Source organism: Eptatretus burgeri, chromosome 1 (genome assembly GCF_056783735.1).
Source record: "Eptatretus burgeri isolate ZD-2024b chromosome 1, Ebu_testis_v1, whole genome shotgun sequence".
In the NCBI taxonomy this organism is placed as follows: domain Eukaryota; kingdom Metazoa; phylum Chordata; class Myxini; order Myxiniformes; family Myxinidae; genus Eptatretus; species Eptatretus burgeri.
Genome location: NC_140961.1, coordinates 28,555,362 through 28,571,950, shown reverse-complemented (window position 1 = coordinate 28,571,950; position 16,589 = coordinate 28,555,362). Strand labels below are relative to the sequence as shown.

Here is a 16,589-nt window from a genome sequence, read left to right as displayed (position 1 = left end):
TTAATAAATGGATGCAAGATGGACAGGATGCGAGACGGACGGAGAAGACTCACCACTGACAAGGCTCCAGACTTTGCCTTTCCAATGCTGGACATGGTACCTTTGGAAAATTCTACAACTCCCTGGCGCCCCCCACCACCGCTGAAAGGAATGCTGGGAATTAAAGGAGTACAAAATGGAAGAACGTTAATATCAAGGAAGTGGAGGGATAGGTCAGAGCAAAACAAAGGACTGAGAGGATGTGAAGTCTCACCAAGAAAGCCTGCATGCAGCAAAATACTGTTAATAAAATAAAATAAACTGGCACATGGTAGAGTGCATACCTCCACTAGGCTGAACAGTTTAGGCTTTGTATCCTACTGGAAGGCTAGATCTGCATATGGACCTTATCGAAAATCGAATCGGCTTGATCTTGTCACCTACCCAACTCATCCACCGAGTTTTGTCATCCATCCACAACTTCTTGAAATATGCTACGTATTGTTTTGACCCTATCACTCAATTGTGAAGAATCACTTTAAACATTCTCATTTCTGGATCCAGATCCGGATCGGATCTTCACCAAACGAAAATAAATTCGTCCTTGTCACACATAAACCTTTCCACCAAGTTTCGTCCGACAGTGTCCATAATTTTTTGAGAGATCCTGCTCACAAACGCACAAACGATGGCGAAAACATTACCTTCGTCCACCTTCGGCGGCGGAGGTAAAAAAGGAGGAACAAACCTCGTTTCTGTAATCCTGATCAGATCGTTTTTCGTGGATAGCGAGACGAGCTTGGTGAGAATCTCGAGCAGCAGTTCACTTTCCAGAATCACATCGCCCTACAAGTAGGTCAGAGATTAAAATCCCGCCATATTATAACAATAGTCATGATCGCGACGCAACCGGGACATTAAAAATAAATAAATAAAAGAACTCACCTTATTATCTTCCGCAATGTGTAAAACAAAGACTCCATCATTCAAGGGGCTGATGGAGACACCTAGAAAAAGATGGGTTAAGACTTTATTTTCATGATATATCAAATTAAGTGCAAGCTCTTTTTCAACCGGTTATCCAAAGGGGATTTAAAAAAAAAAATAATAACAATTGGTAGTGTACCACCTCCTAGACAATAACATCGATGAAATGGAGAGTTCATAAATACCTTATCCCATGTAGTCTTGACAAAAAGGACGTGCGAAGGGTTACTGGCCATCTCGCTCCTTTTCAACTCTCACTTTGCATTTCGGAGCATGATCTATATTAGTTTTGTTCATGAACATTGAAAAATGTGCGATGGTAACCATCCGCTGAGATATGTTTTCCACCATCGACGTTTATCCGTGCACTTGCGCAATCACAAACCTTCTGTCAACCCTTCTCGGAGAAAGGCGATTTCTGAGAGATAGATGCACTAAACAGACAGATATTTTTGAGGAAGTGAGCTCAGGTGTTGCATCGCTCCGCGATGCCATTTTGTCCGAATATCGAGGTTCCTCTGCCGGGAGAGCGTGAGAGGCAAATTTGATTGGTCGAGACGGCATATAATTATGCCAACTTCGGGGACAAAGGACTGCTAAATCGAAGATTGTAGGGTTTTTTTGAAGTGCCAACAAGCACATTCGTGTTCTCGTGTTCCAAATGTACAGTCGTGGCCAAAAATATTGGCACCCTTGCACTTTTTTCAAATAACTCACAATTTTCTCGAAAAATAAATTGAAATTGATGGAAGTATTTGGTCTCCACAATTCTTTATTTCACTGTTAATATTACAGAACCTTTGTTTTTGATTCAGAACTTAATATATCCTTTTAAATGAGAAAATAAAAAGAAATGGCATGAACAAAATTATTGACACCCTCAATTTAATATTTGGTAGCACACACAGCCTTTGGACAAAATAACTGCAGTCAAGCCTTTCCGAGAGCCAGGAATGAGCTTCGTACACTTCTCGACTGGTAATTTGACCCACTCTTCTTGTGCAAACTGTTCCAGTTCTCCCAGATTTGAAGGGTTCCTTCTCCCAATTGCTGTTTTCCAATCTTCCCACAGGTGTTCAATGGGGTTTCGATCTGGACAATGGCTGGCCACTTCAGAACAGTCCAGTGTTTTGTCTTGAACTATTCCTGGGTGCTTTTTGAAGTGTGTTTGGGGTCATTGTCCTGCTACAAGACCCATGATCTTCGACGGAGACCCAGATTTCTGACACTGGGTTGAACATTGTGCTCCGAAATGCCTTGCTAATCTCCTAATTTCATGATGCCCATGCACACATTCAAAGCACCCAGTGCCAGAGGCAGCAAAGCAACCTCGAAATATCACTGAACCTCTTCCATGTTTGACTGTATAGAAGGTGTTCTTTTCTTTGAAGGATTCATTTTGTTTTCTGTAAACATAGAGATGAAGTGTTTTACCAAAAAGCTCTAATTTGGTCTCATCTGTCCACAGGACATTCTACCAGAAGGATTTTGGCTTTTCAAGTGTGTTTTGGCAAACTCCAGTCAGGCTTTCTTATGTCACTCTCTCAGCAGTGGGGTCCTCCTGGGTCTCTTACCATCGGATCCCCTTTCATCGAGTTGGCGATGGATGATGCGAGTTGAAACTGTCGTACCTTGTGTCTGAAGGTCATCTCGAATCTGTTTGGCAGTTGATCGAGGTGCTTTCTCCACCATTGGAACAATCCTTCGCTGCAATCTTCGATCAGGCTTTATCTTGCAGCCACGTCCAGGGAGGTTGGCTGCAGTGCCATGGGCCTTAAACTTCCTGATAACATAGTGTACGGTGGACACAGGAACATCAAGGTCTCTGGAGATAGACTTGTAGCCTTGAGATTGTCCATGCTTGGCTACAATATTGTGTCTGACCTCCTCAGACATTTCTCTGGTTTTCTTTCTTTTGTCCATGCTCGTTGTGGTCCACATAGTGACACAAAACAGCAGAATGACTCCTTTTCTCTATTCAAACTGGTCGAATGAGTGATTTTGATATTGCAGGTATCTGCAACTCACCACAGGTGACTTCAATTCCAAAGTAAAAGGAGAATCACCTGCTTGAAATCTCAATATTTCAAACAACTTCTAAAAGGTGCCAATAATATTGTCCGGGCCATTTTAGGATTTCTTTGTGGAATAAACTACGATTTAGTAATTTTTTTCAGCTTTTTTGTTTTGTTACTCTGCAAGCCAAAGAAATACATATGTGGATACAAGTGTTTTTTTTTAATTCAAACAATTTCCTGGAAGAAATGGTGCATTATTTGAAAAAAAGTGCAAGGGTGCCAATATTTTTGGTCATGACTGTATAATTTGAATGAAATCAAGTGGTTCCTCAATTATAGACGGACAGACCGAACCAATTGCTTTCCCCTGCTTTGCGCTACGTGTGCGTGGTAAATACCTTCATGTGTGGAACCGAGCAGTTTGTGAGTCGATTAGAGTTCCCTTTTATCTCTCAAGCATGGCGAGCAATGCAATAATCGCAAATTCAGATGCACAAGCATCCTAGGGACACTTTTCTCATTGATGACCGCTTTTGTCAGAGTAAAACGACCCTTGTTTTTGTGAGAATGTAAAATACATCGAAGTTTGAAAATTTTATTTGACATGTCCACTTTAAAGTTTTGGTAAATAGGAATTTGCAGCACGAGAAACAACGTTTGCCCTCAACTTTCATCGGAGGTTGTGCACCTTCGTTCATTACCAATGCATTAGTGTCCATGCACCGTGTGCGTGTGATAAAATTGAACTCGGACACTATTCTGCCTTGCACCAGAGTTTGCATATCTGTCAAACTAAAAGCTAGGCTTGAGTTTTTTAAAAAAATCAAGTGCATCATCACGTGCCAAAATTACACCTCGTCCAAACTCTTGAAAAAAATATTTCAAAGCCAGTGTCATGGGGTCAGAGTATTGTCAGAGTACTGTAATCCGGGAGGAACCAGCTAATGGAATTAGTGTTAAAATGCAATTGTTTTTAATCATATCAGGGTAACCTAAACCGACGAGACAGACAAAACTCAATAAACACCAATTACTACTTTAATGGCCACAAATAATCCCACCGCGAGGCCAAGACGTTCGGTGCCGGGATAACTCACCTACTCTCTTTGTCAAAGACACCCTGGGATATTTAACGTCCACCATCTAATGTTGGTCAGGTGCATGCAATGGGACACATGACGCTCGGGACAGCAGGCTTAACGTCCATCCTAGGGACAGGTGGCGCACTTTGGGAGGGGCTTTCAGAATGTTCGTGAACTGTAAGTGGCAAAGCAGCACCAAGAAGAGAGAGAGAGTCGAGAGAAGAGCCAGTCACCTTTTAATTTGTGCAGCGCCATGTCAATGTGTTCGTGCTATCGCTTGTGTTTTACCTTTTCAATAAACTCAAGCTTTGACTACGCCCGAGACTGCTGGTTGGACATTGATCGATCAAATAACCACGGTTTTTGTGACACGAAGGGATTATGGAGTTTTCATGTCAAGTGTTTATATTTTTCTTAACAAGCAAGCAGATTAATGTTTCCTTGGAACGGAATAGTGGTCGATGCTGTGCACGTACAGTCATTCGCTCGTTCTTGACACCACTGCTCGCGGGGGACGTTCTCGCACGATGCCGACATAATTCCTTATCAGAGGAGACCAATGGGCATGCACAGTGTGGACAATAACTTACAAATGATGTTCAGTTTTTAAGATTTTTAAAAGATATTTCTCTGCCTGTGAACAAAGGCAAATGATACATTTCCAGGCTTGGTACATAATAAGTCAGCAAGATGTTGGAAAGGCAGACTACCTTGCAGTTGGCTGTACAGGAAGTTCTGTTTGATCTCGGATGGCCCCAGCAACCAGCCTCCGTCTGCCCCGAGAATGAGCTGCCGTGGTCTGGGTTTAAACCCCCTCCTGTCAAACTTCGTGACTTGGACTCCATACTGGGATAGAGAAGGGAAGAAACCAACAGGAATTGATTTGCTCACATATTTCCCCTTAATATGGCAGCGGGTGCTGTATAAATATGGCAGTGAAAAAATCCCGAATAACGTTTATGACAAAAAGATGTAAAAACCTTGCAACTCCAACAAAAACACAAAACTTAAAAAAAAAAAACACTTTCCAGGCAAAGACTGAAGATTGCTGCCATGTTACTGCATCTCACCTTGTCTGCCAAGCTTCCGATGGACTGCAACACCTTGGCATTTTTTATGTCTTTTTCGTCTGCAGATAAACGCAACAAGGCACGTCCAGCTTATCAGCTGAGACCGTCTTTACAAGTCCCCTCTACCATGAAGTACGAGCATTATGAAAGTTACATCAACATTTTTTTTTTCATTGTGAAAGGGTCCAAATACAAGAAATACATTTAATGATCAATTAAAGTTGTGTGATCTTTTTGGACCCGATACAAACTTTAAACTTTTTTTTTGCAATATGATGTGTGTCTACGTCCATCTTTTACGCTTACCGAGGTGCGTGGCCAGGAATGGCTTGGGGATGCTTTGTGGGTAACTTTCCTTTTTACCCTTGAAGAGATCACTGGCTAAAGCCTTGGACTCCAGCTGCACAAGAGATCCAGACAAAGACAGACAAGCTTTTTTGAGCACTGCATTATTCTTCACCACTTGCTCAAGGTACATATGATATGGAACTGAAATATAAAATGTAGCTTTATCCATCATCAACATAAAACAAACAAACAAAAAAAAAAAATTGAACGGATTTTAAAAGCGGTTAAAAGGAGGATGACATTATAAAAAAATCACTAGTTCGTAAAGACAACACTCTTTATCCAGAGAATGACGAACAAAGAAACTGCGAAAACTTTATGTACCACTCTTACAGACACCGATTACTTCCACCACCGAAGGTGGATTGAGGTTGTGTTTTCACTCCTGTTTGTCTACCTGTCTGGCTGACTGTGAGCACGATATCTCAACGGAACGTTATTGACGGATTCAGACGAAATTTGGTGTACGAGTTGAGGAGGTGACAAGAACAAGCCCATTTGATTTGGGTTCAGGTACGGATGCAGATCCGGCCTATCAGTGGGATATAAAACGTAAACTGTTCAGCCTGGCGGAGGTATGCGCTCTACCGAGTTCCATTCTAGTTTTACAATGCAAATGCCAAAAAACCCCCCATAACATGACAGATTAATCGTATTGTTTTGTATGCAGCCTATGGCTGCTGGTTGCGTCATTACTGGGAATGTGGCTGTTCCACTGATGCAGTGCCCCGAGTTACCAGTAAGGTGGTTTCCATTTTGCCAACCGAAGAAGGATGACAGGCTGAGTCAACCCACCTGGTGTTATTTAACAACATGATAGTGGCTCGAACTGATGATCTTAAACCAGCCACCTTAACCGTTAAGCCACACCAGGCTTACGTTACAGATGAACAGTTGACATTTCCGAATAAAAATAAACTTGTTTCATGCAATTCTGTCACTTCCCCTGAATCTCTCTAGTGCTGCTACTATGACGGCCTCAATTATTCCCGCCTTCTTATGGAAATGGCTGGAGAGGGTTTTTGGCAGAAGGCTTTCACCAAATGGCTGGACAGGGATGGTGTTCAACTGAAGCCGATTTGGGCAGAAATTTGAAATTTATTCAGGGTGCCAGCAGTAGCTCGTTTGTCTACTCTTCACCAAAAGCACCGTGGGATCTTTAACATCCACCAACTAATTCCGGCAGTCGGGATTCCCAGTTTAACATCCATCCAAGGGATGGCACGCCCATTGATGAATCACCCTGCTTGTGAAACACCAGGATTACAGTTTATCGCCGAGTCGAGATTCAAACCCAAACTCGACAGCTCAGCGGTGAGTGTGCACACTTCAAAACCATCCTACTTGCCCACCTTTCCTGTGACGCGCCAATCTGACAGTTTATCGTCAGGTCGGGAATCGAACCCAGGTGAGACAGCTCAAAAGGAAGTGTGCTAGCTCTGCACCATCTTATCAGATCAGTTCCCATGAATATACGTGGCAATGCATGATGTCACTGGTGGGTGGCTTTGTTGTTTGGAAAATAAAAAAATTACCCCCGGTTAGAGGTGACGGTCATCTCTGAAGCTCTGTAGATGTGGATCTCTGATCGGCTTAGAATGGCTTCGATGTCGTCTTGTCTTTTGGTTCAACGTACAGACGAAAGCCCGGGAGTAAAAAGGGTGAATAGGAAAGTAAAAAAAGGGTAAAGCCCGGGAGTAAAAAGGGTGAATAGTAAAAAGGGTAAAAAGGGTTTCCTATCCGTCGGATAGGAAACCTCAGAAATCAAACTACATTTCTGAGTTATCCGGAGATAGATTTTGAAAATGGTTGATTTGGAACATTTATGATCAATGCATCTTCAAAAGGATAGAAATCGGACCTCAGAAATCAAACCGCAAATGGCGGATGATATTGTTACGAATTTCGGTCCGCCCGGCGTGCGATCGGCCACGTAACTCAAATCGCGACCGCGTCGCCCACCGGAACGGACAATTCAGTCGTGACCCTCCTTGGAATTACCGCCAGGAGCTAGTCACGGGTGGGTCTTTTGACCACACCACAATCGTGCCAATCGGCCACCCGCGCAGGATAGGGTTGTTCGCCAAACTCGACCAACTTAAGTACCTCTGCGAGTAGTTAACCGGGCGATCGTACCTCGCCGCTGGCCGGCCTAGGACACGAACCGCTTAAGCGGTCCGTTCCGTGCTTCAGTGATAACCGAGTGGTGTTATCGCTGGCCCCGACGGACGTGATTAATTATTTACCGGGTGCTTACACCCCTCCAAGCAATTCTTTCCGTGATGCAAGATGGAACCTTTCTTTCAAACAAGGGAAAGGATGCAACGAAACGGGGAACAGTTCAACAAGCACATTTATTGCACACTCAGACAAGGCAAGCACGTATTCACAGCCATACAAAAAATCATGCACGTATAACAGTGAAAGCAATGAAAGCAAGCAAAGGCAGAGTTACAACCGAATAAAGTGTCTTTATTTCACACGCACACTTAGACAATTCTACTTATAAGATGGCGCCACCACATGCATTTACACAAAAGCAAAGGAAAAAGCCACCCTCAAAGGCAAGGGTGGCAGACAGGTTCGTGGACCAAATGTGCGTGGAACCTGGATGAGCGGCCAGGTCCACTAGACCGAAGGGTCTTACCCACGCCCTCGTGGCGCGATGGCGGGCAAGCAGCGATGTCAGCATAGCTGCGCCTGGCTTCGCGCACCTGGCGTGGCCGGTGAGCTCTCTCCGGCGTTCTCCGCGCATGCACGTGTTTTACCGTCGGAACCACGGTTGGGGAGGGGAACGGACGGGGTTACCGGCGCTTTCTTAGCGCGGAGCTCGGTAAGAGAGAGGGGAATTGCTGATGCTCCGTCCAACGAGTTGACGCTCTGAACCGCACTGGCTCCGGCGAACTCCTCCTCTCCGTCGATCGGCCCCCGTCTTCCTTTCTCCGTCTGCTTCGAGCTCCGTCTCCCGACTCTGCCTCACCGACACTGCTACACCGATACTGCCGCCGTCTGCCTCTTCGTGCTCCGTCCTGTTCTCCGACCCCTCCAGACTGCCTCGAGCTGTGTTGTGCTTGCGCTTATATAGGCCGGGGGAGGAGTGCATATGTAAATTTGTGGATCACAGCGGGTTTGGAGGCGGGGCTACACCACCTACCCATGAAAAGTGGGCGTGAATCATTCCTGATCCAATTTCTTCTTCAAAAGGATCCCATTCATAACCCATGGCACGACGTTCGGTAGAAGGGCGAAGGTGGTGGGAGTTTGCTGTGGTGGTTTGGGAAGGGTGTTGGTGGTGGCGATTTGGTTATTGGGGGATGATTGGTCCAAAATAACGATAGAGAAAAGAAAAACGGCTAACTCAAAGGATCACAGCCCTGTGAACACGGAAATTCCCTCTAAACAACGGTGGGGAAATCTAACTACACAATTACTTATCGTCATAACTGATCTAAGGTCCTTTATGGTGGTCTGCAAATTTCCACAGCCGTAACAATATTTTGACAATGGATGATTTCACAAGTTTACAGCATCGGTGACCTTGACCTTCAATCGTGTCAAAGGTCATACCGTCGGCATCACTCATCGACCCCTACCTACCTACCAAGTTTCATCAAGATCGGGCAAAATATTTTTGACCGTATGTCATCGACGATTTTTCCAACTTTGAAGACACGTGACTCGATAACCAGGACGAATTTCAAAAAACCGACCTGACCAAATTTAGATATTGTTCCATATTATCAGAATCCGAAGAAATTTCGAAGATCGGATCACAAACGGCGGAGGAGATAGATTTTGAAAATGGCCGATTTCGCAACTTTGGAGTGACCTTGACGTTGACCTTCAATCGGGTCAAAGGTCATACTATCGTGCATCCCTCATCGACATCTACCCACATACCAAATATCAAGAAAATCGGAAGAAAAAAATGGGGACGTACGTACATCGAGACTGGTTTTATTAGGTCATCTCGTTGGAGAAGACACGTGACTCGATAACCAGGACGAATTTCAACTAATTCCGATATTTCAACCAATTCCGATTCCGATTTCCGATCTCAATTAATTCAACGATAACCAGGACGAGTCGTCACGCGACTCTCGTTAGAGATGACCTAGAGACGGGAAGTATTTCAAAGTAAAATAAAAACCGATTGTCCAAACTATGTTGCTGAGAATCTTTCAAACATACGAAGAAACATTGAGGTTTCATTCGAAACGCCTCTTGGTTTTGGCCAACAATGCTTTCATCGCCAACAACTTGAGAGACAGCAAAAGTTGTAATGTGCCATGAAAGCTAAATTTGTGTCCCTTTCAAATGAACATTCATTCACAAGGAAATGTGATCACACACGTACAAGGAAAACAAGAAGTTTGGCTGCGACGAGCCTTTTTTTACCTGTGCCTTTCTCTCCGGTGTTATCTTTTTGCAGTAGCAGCGAACAAGGTTCTTCATGTGCATTTCTCTCAAAAGTTCACTGGTCTGTAAAGTTTGTCTGTTATTGTTTCTGGGATAACTGGACCCCCAAGCTTGATTATGGAGAATATTGAATGAATACGGTGAGGATGCGGGGTACATGAAGAAAGAACATGCTCGACGATTCCATTTATCATGAAGATACATCATAGTGTGCGGTTTCAAATCAAACTGAAACGAGCAATTCCAAAAGCAGACGGAGAGACGACGAGGAGATTTACCGAAAATAAGTCAAATGAAAAACGGACCTGTTTGAGAGCAGGTGGAGGAACCGGCCAAGTTTTATCCATTGGAGAGCGAGGGAGCTTTTCTCGTAAGTGAAGCAGAAAGGTCGAATAGAGCAGGTCCAAGTACGACTCATTCTGAGGACAGCGAGGCAGACGACGGTTGGAGAAGCCCTTTATCAACCTTGAGGAGGGAGAAGAAATAGGAAGTCGAGTCATGGAGAAGTGGATGATTCATATAGAAGCGTGCGAAGGAAGACTAATCGAACATGGAATGAAGACGTAATCATGCTCGTTAAGGCAAGTGTCTGTCTAAGTGGGCCGACAGGTAGAACAATGGGTGAAATCAACAGGACATTGATTCAGGCATGTTAACCACCATGGGAAGCAAGGAGAAGCTGATGCTTCGGATGTTAACCCTTCGTCGAAGCAAAAACGTCAACTTCTTGCTTCCCACAGCGGTTAGCACACCTCAATCAACGTCCTCTTGATTTCATCCATCAACGTGATATGGTTCAACTTCCATGGGAATTTAAATGCGCATGATGGAGAAAGAAACAAGAGTGGGAGCCATCGAGATCTGTTAGGAAACAAACAGTTAAACAAGATTAACATTGCAAAAAGTTTGTCACAAAAAAAATTTCAATTAAAGGAACCTCCGGATTTTGTCCGCTGCCTCACGCCTTCTTGCTGCAAGACGACGGGCTCGAATGCCTCTCCACCATGCTTGCAACTTCACGACTGGAAAGAGTGGGTAGGGGGTTTCAGATGAAAGGGAAGAGAGGAGTCAAAAAGGATTAAATTGGTTGAGAAAAATAAAGACAGCGAGAACGGCACTCAGTAGAGTGCATGCCTCCACCGGGATGACCAGTTTACGTTTCGTATCCCACTCATAAGTCGGATCTGGATTCGGACCTGAACTAAAATCTAATCGGCTTGTTCTTGTCGACTTACCAACTCATCCACAACTTTTTGAGATATAGAAACATGCAGAGTGTGACAAGCACTCCCCCGATCTCCATTGGACAGTCCTACACCAAAGCGTTACCTCCAACTCAGAGGCATCGCGATTGTCAAATAGTCAAAGATTACATGGTCAACATCAGTTGAACATCAAACAGAGCTGCCTATCCAGATTTCAGGCTTATTTGCCCTAATCAGGACGGCATACCAATAAACATCGAACCAATGATGATCACATTCGTCGTTTATACTTCAGACGCACCTCCTGACTGTTGTGGTGAGCATCGCTGCGGATTATGTCTCACACGGTAAAACCGCATAATCCGCAAAGAACAACCATCTGTTTGCCACCCAGATGATTGTTCCCGCAAATGCAAACCATTCAACCAGAAGGTACGTGATGTGATCGGCAGGTAAATCAAAACATTTGGAGTGTGACAAGCACTCCCCCGATCTCCATTGGTTGAATGGTTTGCATTAGCTGGAACAATGGACTGGGTGGCAGACGGACGGTTGTTCTTTGTCGATTATGCAGTTTTACCGTGCGAGACATAATCCGCGGCGATGCTCACCACAACAGTCAGGTGCATCTGATATGTGTGTGTGTGTGTGTGTGTGTGTGTGTGTGTGTGTGTGTGTGTGTGTGTGTGTGTGTGTGTGTGTGTGTGTGTGTGTGTCGGGTACCGAGTGTATTATGAGGGGGTTAGTCCTCGTTTCTCCTCGGAAGAACCGGTCCTGGGGCCACCGCTCACAATTAACTTCGTGGTATGTGGGTCGCATAACAACCATGAACGTCAATCAGTTAACCACGAGTTCAATTGTCCACAGTCTAATTTGCCGTTTAACTAAAGGTCACGTGGCCTCCTGACCAGGGAATGCGTCCTCGGAGATGCACCAATCTTATCTTGATTAGATCTTAATTAGGGCAGCCGAGCATTTACCGCTGGTGCACGCCGACTATGGCAGGTTAATTAGTTTTGGAATTATCTTCCAGTCTATCTAGGTTCAGACAATGCTGAATCAATGGAAGGAAAGGCCAAGCATGGACAGGTTGAATCTTCAACAAGGAATTTATTAATAAGAAAAATAAATAAACAGAACTTTTTATTTTCTTATGGTGTAAATGAATGAATTCAAATCAATCAAAATAATCTCAGATAAATAAAGAATTCAACAGGCATTGATAGAAAAATAGACAAAGAGCCGATGCTTATCACTATGCCTGACTTAACAACTAAACACGAGACAAGGGTACCCAGCATATCATTCAGGGGGAATGAAATCCGATCTCCACTTACCAAGGTAGAAGTCATCGTGCATCCAATAAAACAACCCAAAACGTGTGAGCGTGCCTTGGTCTACTGCCAGCGCCTTGCCTCGCCATGCACCCTCCCACAAACAGGCTCGAACACCAATTGACGTCACGTCATCACCCCCAGGAACCAGGGACACCAAGAGCAGGTACCGAGCAGAACCAGCAGAAACGGTCCAACCGTCACCAATGGTCAGGAGCTATCTGGAGCTGTAACCAATGGGTAGCTGTAAGGAGCTGCAAGGAACCATCACCAATGGTCAGGAGCCGTAAGGAACCATCACCTATGGTCAGGAGCCATAAGGAACCGTCATCAATGGTCAGGAGCTGAAAGGAACCATCACCAATGGTCAGGAGCCGTAACCAATGGGCAGATGTAAGGAACCATCACCAATGGTCAGGAGCTGTAAGAAACCATCACCAATGGTCAGGAGCTGTAAGGAACAATCACCAATGGTCAGGCGCTGTCAGGAGCCGTAACCAACGGTCAGGAGCTGCAAGGTGCTGTAACCAACGGACAGCTGTAAGGAGCGGTAACCAACAGTCAGGAGCTGTCAGCAACCGTCAGGAGCTACCATCAACCGTCAGGAACTACCACCAACCATCAGGAGCGGTCATCAACCGTCAGGAGCGATCACCAACCGTCAGGAGCGATCACCAACCGTCAGGAGCGATCACCAACCGTCAGGAGCGATCACCAACCGTCAGGAGCGATCACCAACCGTCAGGAGCGATCACCAACCGTCAGGAGCGATCACCAACCGTCAGGAGCGATCACCAACCGTCAGGAGCGATCACAAACCGTCAGGAGCGATCACCAACCGTCAGGAGCGATCACCAACCGTCAGGAGCGATCACCAACCGTCAGGAGCGATCACCAACCGCCAGGAGCGATCACCAACCATCAGGTGCTATCACCAACTGCCCGGAAGGTGGTCCTCCCGTCCTTTTTATAGGCGACCAGTGTGGGTGGAGCCTCAAGCAGACTTCAGCCAAATCCAGCTTGCTTATTGGCGCATTGCTGCAAGTGACCTCCAAGCGTCAATCTCGCGATCATCCATTCCTCACCATTGAGCGAGATGCAACCCCCAATTAACACAGGCCTGGCCTATGCCACCGTGTTCGGGGCGCTTGATGAGTGCCAGAAAGCGGCCATTTGCCGGAACAACCGAGCGGGGGCGTGAAGCGCTCACAAAATGTCAACAACAGCCATCGCCTCCCCGCTCGACCTGACATGAGCAGGAGCCAACCAGCATCCACGGAGCTGCTGAATAGGCTGCCAGTCGCTGACGGAAAAAGGCGGATGTCAAACATCGGTGAAAGAGAGGTGGGTGTCGAACGTCAATGAAAGAAGATGGCCATGAGGTAAATGATCCACAGCCATATTTGACCATCAAAATAACTGTTCAGGAAAAGCCCGTGGTGTGTTTAATCAAATGTCATGTAAGTCCAAAGTGTAAATAAACCGTCCACCTCCAAGCCAATGTGTCCTGATGGAAAGGGGTAGAACGAGCCTCCGTTGGGCTAATGACTATCTCTCGCGTGCACGAACGTGTCATAAAGAGGAAAAAGTTATCCCACAACAAAGGGACTCTGTTCTCTCCCCTTCTCCAATGCATCAAAGAGTTAGAATCGTACCAGACAAGGGGATGGGTCTCTCCTGGACATGCATGTATAGAAATAACTGTCTGAGGACGTGAATGTGGTTTGCATTAGTCGGATCCGATTCTGAAATCCATAACAATATTGTTGGTGGGTGGTGGATAGGCAAGGTGGATTTGGCTGAAGCCTGCTTGAGGCTCCGCCCACACTGGTGGCCTATAAAAATGACGGGAGGACCGCTTTCCTGACAGCTGGGTGACGGTTCCTCACAGCTCCAGCCAGTTGGTGACATTTCCTGGTAGTTGGTGAGTTGGTGACAACTGATTACAGCTCCTCACAACGCCTTACAGCTTACGGCTGTCCATTGGTTACGGCTCCTGGTAGCTCCTGATGGAGGGTGGCGGTTGGACCATTCCTGCTGGTTCTGCTCGTACCTGATTCTTGGCATCCATGGGAGTGACGACGTGACGTCGATTGGTGTTTGAGCCTGTTTGCGGGTGGGTGCACGGTGAGGCAGGGCACTGGCAGCGGACCAAGGCACACTCACACATTTTTGGACATTTTATTTGACTCACGATGACTTATACTGAGACCGGATTTCTTCCCCCCTGAATGATATGCTGGGTACTCTTGTCTCGTGTTTAATTGTTAAGTGAGCCGTAGTGATAAGCATAGGCTCTTTGTCTATTTTTCTATCAATGCCTGTTGAATTCTATATTTGTTTGAGATTATTTTGATTGATTTGAATTCATCTTTCTTCACTACAAAGAAACAAAAAGTTATTCTGTTTATTTATTTTTCTTATTAATAATTCCTTGTTGACGTTTCAATCAGTCCGTGTTTGGCCTTTCTTTCCATTGATCCAGCATTGTCCGAACTTAGATAGAGTGGGAGGTAGTCCCCAAATTAAGTAACCTGTCATAGTCGGCGTGCACCAGCAGTAAACGCTCGGCCACCCTCCTTAAGATCTAATCAAGAGAAGATTGGTGCAACGCCGAGGGCACGTCCCCCGTTCAGGAAGCCACGTGACCTCAAGTTAAACGGCAAATTAGACGGTGGATAGTGGAACTCGTGGTTAACTGATTGTCGTTCGTGGTTGTAAAGCAACCCACCGTACCACGAAGTTAAATGTGAGCGGTGGCACCAGGTCCGGTTCTTCCGAGGAGAAACGAGGATTAACCCCCTCATGATACACTCGGTACCCGTGGCCATAAAAATATATATGTACATCTATATGTGTGTAATATATATGTATATACAGAGACATGACAGAGGTAAATAGACACCTTAAATTTATTCATTTTATCTGTATAATGCGGTTTTACTCAATGATTTAGACTAATATTCAACTGTTTCTTTGCAGAAACGAGTTCCTGGGTCATGTATGACAATTAACAATGCCGCGAAACCAGGGAGCACACAAACTTTCCGATTTTCAAAAACGACGACTTGTTGGCCCATCGGAAGGTGGAGTCGGCCGGCGTCAGATAGCTCAGAACCTTGGCATTCCGATTTCTACGGTCAATCGGGTGATTGTGCAACTCACCAGCGAAGGCAAGGGATCCACAGCTTCCCGTTCTGGTCGATCTAGACCTTCATAAAGGTGTCTTCGAGCTGTCAAACCATCCATTGAGAAAACTCCCCGTTGCAAAACAGCAGATGTCGCAGAAGAGGTCCAAGTTAGCTCAAGAACTGCCGTGCGGTATCTTCATCAACTGGGCTACTGTAGGAGAGCAATTCGAAAAAAAACCTCTTCTTGGACCGGCCAACACTCAAAGGAGAAATAAGTGAGCTGACGAGATGGCCACTAAACCCTTGGAGTTTTGGAAAACTGTAATTTTTTTTTCAGGTGAGTCCCAATGTGCTCAATTTTCTGACAGTGGATGCAACTGGGCCTGGAGACTTCCTGGTCAAGAGTTCTCTTTGAAACGATTGCAGCCAACTGTCAAACACTGTGGTTTTTCAGTGATGGTGTGGGGAGCAATCTGGAGCACTGGACGGTCAGAGCTTGTGGAGTGTGTTGGCAACACCAACTCTATGATGTACATTTCTATCCTTGAGGATGGACTTCTCCTTGTATTCTCCACTGGTCAGATGGTCAAAAACAACACTCTGTTCATGGAAGACGGAGCTCCATGCCACTCTGCAATAAAGACCAAAGAATGGCAGGACAAAAATGGGATCAAGCCACTTCCATGGCCAAGTCAGTCTCCTGACATGATTCCCATTGAACACCTCTGGATCAAATTGGATCGAGCTGAGTGGAGAAAGTCCAGGAAACCAACATCATGAGCAGAATGGCTGACCTGTTTGTGTGAAGCCTGGACAGAAATCCCACAATAGAAAATTTCAGAACTCGTTCGTTCTATGTCTGAAAGATTAAAAGTGTTGAAATCTGCAAATGGCAAGTCTACAAAATACGAGTATATGTATTAAAATAGATAAAATGTCCTTCAAATGTTCAATAAATAAATTATTTTAAAAATCACGGTGTCTATTTACTTCTGTCATGTCTCTGTATACACACA

General features: G+C 45.2%; 1 protein-coding gene across 4 annotated transcripts in view; it reads right to left on the bottom strand.

Moving 5' to 3' along the window:
• MYO1C (myosin IC) overlaps positions 1 to 16,589 on the bottom strand; it is a 153,430-nt gene that overhangs the window by 1,900 nt on the left and 134,941 nt on the right. For all 4 annotated transcript variants that reach the window (XM_085876753.1, XM_085876760.1, XM_085876747.1 and 1 more), the window contains 9 exons: positions 10,841 to 10,925; positions 10,209 to 10,368; positions 9,883 to 9,966; positions 5,443 to 5,536; positions 5,137 to 5,195; positions 4,777 to 4,912; positions 925 to 986; positions 728 to 825; positions 54 to 153 (listed from right to left, as the gene is read on the bottom strand). In XM_085876753.1, coding sequence (XP_085732879.1) covers positions 54 to 153; positions 728 to 825; positions 925 to 986; positions 4,777 to 4,912; positions 5,137 to 5,195; positions 5,443 to 5,536; positions 9,883 to 9,966; positions 10,209 to 10,368; positions 10,841 to 10,925 — 878 coding nt within the window. The remainder of the gene's footprint in view (positions 1 to 53; positions 154 to 727; positions 826 to 924; positions 987 to 4,776; positions 4,913 to 5,136; positions 5,196 to 5,442; positions 5,537 to 9,882; positions 9,967 to 10,208; positions 10,369 to 10,840; positions 10,926 to 16,589) is intronic.